This window comes from Aegilops tauschii, chromosome 3, assembly GCF_002575655.3.
Source record: "Aegilops tauschii subsp. strangulata cultivar AL8/78 chromosome 3, Aet v6.0, whole genome shotgun sequence".
Taxonomy (NCBI): Eukaryota; Viridiplantae; Streptophyta; class Magnoliopsida; order Poales; family Poaceae; genus Aegilops; species Aegilops tauschii.
In genome coordinates, this window is record NC_053037.3 from 218,468,057 (window position 1) to 218,473,895 (window position 5,839).

The following is a 5,839-nucleotide window of genomic DNA, read 5'->3' on the forward strand; positions in this document are numbered from 1 at the left end:
CTTTCCCACCATAGATACCATGCTGAGACAGCAATCATCTCACGCACATTTTTGTAGCCCATCAACCACAATTCTTGGTCTGGAAGAAGTAGTAGATATTCCAACGCTGCCTCACCAGCACGGTCAACTTCGCAAGCTTTATCAATAATGTCATCCAACCCCAGCATTTTCCAAACCTCCTTTGCTTTACTGCACCGAAAGAGCATATGCTTTGTATCTTCTAAACCCTCAGAGCAAGTAGGGCAAATGGGCGAGACCTTCGTATGTTTGTTAGCGAGTGTAACCCGGCATGGGAGTGTACCATGAAGCGTACGCCATATAATTTTTTTAACTTTTGCCGGACAAGCTAACTTCCATATCTTACTCCAAATGGGATTAACTGTGGTTCGCCCCATTCCATTAGAGTGTCTTCATTTGCTGTCATACTGATGATCCCACTCGACAGAGTAAGCTGACGAACCGAGAACATACCATTTTTGGTATAACTCCAAGCAATGAAATCTGGCATATCATGTTGCGAGAGTGGAATTGAAAGAATCAATTGTACATCGATGGGCCACATAGTTTGTCTAATCAAATCTTCATCCCAGTTATTGGAAACATGATCAATTAGGTCACCTACCTTAGTTAACAGTTGTCCTGCCTTAGGCGTTACAACTTCCCTATTGGCACAACTTGGGATCCAGGCGTCTTTCCAAATATTGATGTTTTGTCCATTCCCCACTCGCCAAATATAACCACGTTTCAAGGAATTTGTGCCTGCCATAATGCTTTTCCAAGTAAAAGATGACCCCTTCCTTAGCTTGGAGTTCAGCAAATCATCATTGGGGTAGTACTTAGTCCTTAGGATAGAGGCACACAAGGAATCAGGATTATCCAAAAGACGCCACGCCTGTTTGGCGAGCAATGCCAGGTTGAAAGAATGAATATCACGGAACCCCATTCCTCTTTAATTTTTGCGTACGCACATTTTCCATGAGGACATCCAATACATCTTATTCTGATTCCCTACCGGTGGCCTACTTTACGTTGGAGATGACCCATGTTCCCCAAAGGAGTTGCCATTGTGGAAGGGCACCAGCCAATAGGAAGCCGCGATCCGGCCAATATGACATCGACAAAAAAACTGTTGGGCACAACCCCGATAAACACACAGATTAGTGTGTGCTGCCGTACTTCTCAGTATTTCTCCCAGTTTAGATCCGCGTTTCCCTTTCGCTGCTCCCCTCCGATCCCCAATAAGGCCGGCAGCATGGAGGACACGCCGCCGCAGCCTCAGGCGGCGCACGCATCTCCTCCGTTCCCGGCGATCTTCACCCCTCCGAGCGCTCTCTCCTCGACGTCCTTGCGGGGCAGCCCCACCGTCCCCAGCCCCGCGCACTTCAGCACACCACCGGGCCCGCCCGTCTTCTCCTCGCCGCTGCGTCCCGCCGCCGTGCCATTCCGCACTACCCCGATCTCCCCTCAGGCGGTACCCTTCGCCTCCCGCACCGCCTCCTCATCGTCCTCCGTCTCCCTCCCCACATCCTCCGCGCCGCACACCATGAACGGCGCGGCCACCCCTCACAGCCACGCGCCCTCCGTGGCGCCGTCTCTGGAGGACTCCAGCATCGACTCCCCATACGTCCTCTTCTCTGCCCGCAAGGTACGCGTCGCTCTTTCCTTACCGCAGTAATGTCCGCACATCTCCTATAACTCAATTATGCATGCGCATAAGTACATTACCATTTGGATCTTACACGATTACACTACTAGTCGAGTTGTGAATTACGCTTGGTTTTTAGATGCGAATCGTGTTTAGTGCATAGGCATGTGCAAATTCTCCAGCTTGTCATTTAGTTGGTGTTTTTCACTTGTAGGTCCTGAAGCAGAAGAAACTGCTGAATGCCCCTAGCTTGGGGTTCGGAGCTCTTGTTTCACCAGGGAGGGAGGTATCACCAGGTCCCGAAGCCTTGGAGCGTGATCCCCGCCGGTGCCTGAACTGTGGGGCTTATGTGAATTTGTACTGTGATGTGTTGATTGGCTCTGGGCAATGGCAGTGTGTCATTTGCAAAAAGCTGAACAGCAGTGAGGGGGAATTTGTGGTCTCCAGCAAGCAGGACCTGGTTCAGTGGCCAGAGCTCGTGTCCTCGACTGTCGATTATGTGCATCCAGGGAATAGGCGGCCAGGCTTGATCCCGGTGCCTGTCTTGAGGGTCTCTGGTCCCATTTTTATTCTCATAGATGAGTGTCTTGATGAGGCGCACCTGCAGCATCTACAGGGCTCCTTGCATGCATTTGTGGATTCGCTCCCTCCTACAGCAAGGATTGGAATCATCTCCTATGGTAGAACTGTCTCTGTGTATGATTTTTCGGAAGGGGCGGCGGTGTCAGCGGATGTGCTACCCGGTAGTAAGTCGCTTGCCCAAGAGTCATTGAAGGTGCTAATCTACGGGACAGGGGTGTATTTGTCTCCTATACATGCTTCGCTGCCTGTTGCACACACAATATTCTCATCCCTGAGACCCTATCAGTTTGGTGTGGCGGAAGTATCGAGGGACCGATGCCTTGGTGCAGCGGTGGAGGTTGCCCTTGGTATTATTCAAGGGCCGTCAGCGGAGTTGTCTCGTGGAATCATCAAGAGATCAGGAGGCAACTGCAGGATCTTGGTGTGTGCTGGTGGCCCCAACACGTTTGGACCAGGATCAACACCTCATTCTGTTCAACACCCAAACTATGCTTACCTGGAGAAGACAGCTATGAAGTACATGGAGAGTCTTGGTCATGAAGCACGGAGACACAGTACCATCGTTGACATTCTTTGTGCTGGAACATGCCCTGTGAGGGTTCCTGTCCTACAGCCACTGGCGAAGTGTTCTGGTGGTGTGCTTTTACTTCATGATGATTTTGGAGAGGCCTTTGGGGTCAACTTGCAGAGGGCGTCAACTAAAGCAGCTGGCTCTCATGGCTTATTTGAGATTAGATGTTCAGATGGCATGCTTGTCACTCAAGTAATTGGCCCTGGTGAAGAGGCTTCTCCTGATTCTCATGAAACATTCAAGCATGACACTTCATTTTGTATCCAGATGCATAGTGTTGAGGGGACACAGAGTTTTTCCGTGTCTTTGGAGACAAAGGCAGATATCAGGAATGATTTCATTTACTTCCAGTTTGCAGTCCGTTACTCTAATATGTATCAAACAGAAAGCACAAGGGTGATCACTAGCAGGCTGCAAACGGTTGATGGTTTGTCTGCATATCTTTCAAGTGTGCAAGAAGATGTAGCTTCAGTAATCATTGGTAAGAGAACTGTCTTGCGCGCCAGGACTGCCTCCGATTCTCTTGACATGAGGCTCACAATTGACGAAAGAATTAAGGACATAGCTCTCAAATTTGGTACCCAGGTTCCAAAATCAAAGCTTTATCGGTTCCCAAAAGAGCTGTCATCACTCCCTGAGTGTTTGTTTCATTTGAGAAGGGGGCCACTCTTAGGTAGCATAATAGGACATGAAGATGAAAGATCAGTTCTGAGGAGTTTGTTCTTGAATGCATCATTTGACCTCTCGCTCCGTATGCTTGCACCTCGTTGTATAATGCATCGAGAAGGTGGCACATTTGAGGAGCTGCCAGCATATGATCTGACCATGCAATCTAATTGTGCAGTGGTACTGGATCATGGAACAGATATTTTCATCTGGTTGGTAAGTCACCTCCTATCTTCTCTCTCTCCCTCCCCACTCCCAATAAGGGAGTCACCTGTATGGTCTGTCTCTTTACCACATTATCTCAGTGCTGTAGCTGCATATTAAACTTACTCCATTCACCTTTGTTTTCAACATTCTTGACACAATATTTTTTTCACTGGTGTTGTCTTTTGGATTAAATGTTTTGGCTTCGGAATTGTAGCTGTTGAACATGACTTTGTTCTTGATTGCTACTGGTCAAATTGTGTGAGGTTTGACATTTCCAAAAATTATACGCACTACATTATGGAACAGAGGGATATTTGAATAGAACGTGACTTTCTTTTTGCAAGGAAAGAAATGAAGCATGGGATTTTAGCAGTATCATGTTTGCAAAAACTAACTTGTTACCAGGATTGTGAGTTTATGTAATAATCATAAGATTTTGCAAGAAATAGAGTGAATGGAGTTTGAAAGGTGAATTCGTTGGAACTATTAAATTTTCAATAGAGGCCAGTTGGTGGTTAGAACGAATATAGAGATCTCATGAATGTATGTGTGTAAATGATGCTAATACTCCCTCTGTATGAAAACTATAAGACGTGTTTGTAAGCTAGTTTAACCTACAAAAACGTCTTATATTTTGGTACAGAGGTAGTACTTGATATACTAGGGCTGCAGGAAGATGTCATATTTTGCTGATTTACTTAACGTATTAATGATGTTGAATTATCATTATGCAATGGCTATTTTGGTTATTCATCATAATGCTAGCAAAGAGTAATATTTCCTGAGTTGCACTTTCTTACTGTGTGTCTTCAGGGTGCTGAACTAGCAACCCAAGAAGGACAAACTCAAGCAGCTTTGGCAGCATGTCGTACGCTGGCAGAAGAGCTAAGTGAACTCCGTTTTCCAGCTCCCAGGATACTTTCATTCAGAGTCAGTTTCCCTGTTCCCAACCTTGACTTTGATTTCCAAAATTTAAACTGCTTTCCTTCCTTTTATCTTATCAACTTTTGTGCTCATGCCTTTGCTATCATCATAGTATCATATCTTATATAGCCCATGTGTTGTTAGATTTCAAATCAGTCTGACAATACTTCCAAATTCATTAACTGTGCAACTATCATGAAACACGACTTGCACAAGGTAAATGCTTTGTTTTGCTCACTATCTTTTTTTTCCCGTTGGTGTTCTGGTGCAGGAAGGGAGCTCTCAGGCTAGATACTTTGTCTCACGCCTGATCCCAGCTCACAAGGACCCTACTTATGAGCAGGTAATGATTCTCTTAACCTTAGCAGTGACATTCTGGTTGGCCTGCATTCATCCCTGCTAGGTTATTTCGCTGATGGTTCTTATGGCAGCTAGATTCATGGTCACTGATAAACAAAATCGTGAGCAAGGCTGTAATTGTTAACATGAGCACATTTGCACGTTTCAGGAGTCGAGATTTCCTCAGCTACGGACCCTTGCTCCTGAACTGAGGGCCAGGCTAAAGAGCAGCTTCATCCACTTTGATGACCCTAGCTTTTGCGAGTGGATGCGCAGCCTCAAATTGGTCCCGCCGGAACCAAGCTAATGCAAATAATTGGATGAGTGCAATCAGAAACGATTGTGGATAGCCGAGGTTTGGTTTCAAACAGAGTTGCCAAACGAAATCTGAAAACTTTGCGAGGTAACGCCTAAGGCCCAAACACTTGTTTGGGTTGATGAAGCGGCAATTTGTGTGAAGTGAAGCTGTATAATTTTGCCTGATTATTTTCTCTGATGTGGTCGCGTAAATGCATTATCTCTTGCCACACAGGCGCGCAAAATTTTAGACAATTAGAGCATCGCTTGTGTTCTCCTGCCTTTGAAGAGTTTGTTGTATGTCACATAATAGGAGTCTGTCCTGGCCATTCATTTGATTCCTTTTACTCCTCGAGGCGAATCTCAATTCTCCATTTGTACAACTTTTTTGTTTTGTTTTGAGAAAGTCCATTTATACAATCAGAGATACTCCCTCCGTTCTAAAATAGACGGACCAACTTTATACTAACTTTGTACTAAAGTTAGTACAAAGTTGAGTCATCTATTTTGGAACGGAGGGAGTACTACATTTCAACAGTGTTGCTTAGGCTTTGTTTGGAATGTTGTTTCGTCTCAAATACACTTGTAGAAAAGATACAGATCTCCGC

At 45.7% G+C, this 5,839-nt stretch overlaps 1 protein-coding gene across 1 annotated transcript; it reads left to right on the forward strand.

The window, feature by feature from the left end:
• The first annotated feature begins 1,127 nt into the window (after positions 1 to 1,127).
• LOC109786310 (protein transport protein SEC23 A) lies at positions 1,128 to 5,637 on the forward strand. The gene is made up of 5 exons (XM_020344891.4): positions 1,128 to 1,645; positions 1,860 to 3,680; positions 4,485 to 4,601; positions 4,867 to 4,938; positions 5,104 to 5,637. Exons 1-5 carry the CDS (start codon positions 1,253 to 1,255, stop codon positions 5,239 to 5,241), a joined length of 2,541 nt encoding a protein of 846 aa, XP_020200480.1. The 5' UTR covers positions 1,128 to 1,252; the 3' UTR covers positions 5,242 to 5,637.
• The last annotated feature ends 202 nt before the right edge of the window (positions 5,638 to 5,839 follow it).

Coding starts and splice junctions, on each gene's coding strand:
- LOC109786310 (XM_020344891.4), top strand. CDS start 1,253: ATGGAGGACACGCCGCCGCAGCCTCAGGCGGCGCACGCATCTCCTCCG. Junction 1,646..1,859: donor TCCTCTTCTCTGCCCGCAAG/GTACGCGTCGCT, acceptor TTTCACTTGTAG/GTCCTGAAGCAGAAGAAACT. Junction 3,681..4,484: donor CAGATATTTTCATCTGGTTG/GTAAGTCACCTC, acceptor GTGTGTCTTCAG/GGTGCTGAACTAGCAACCCA.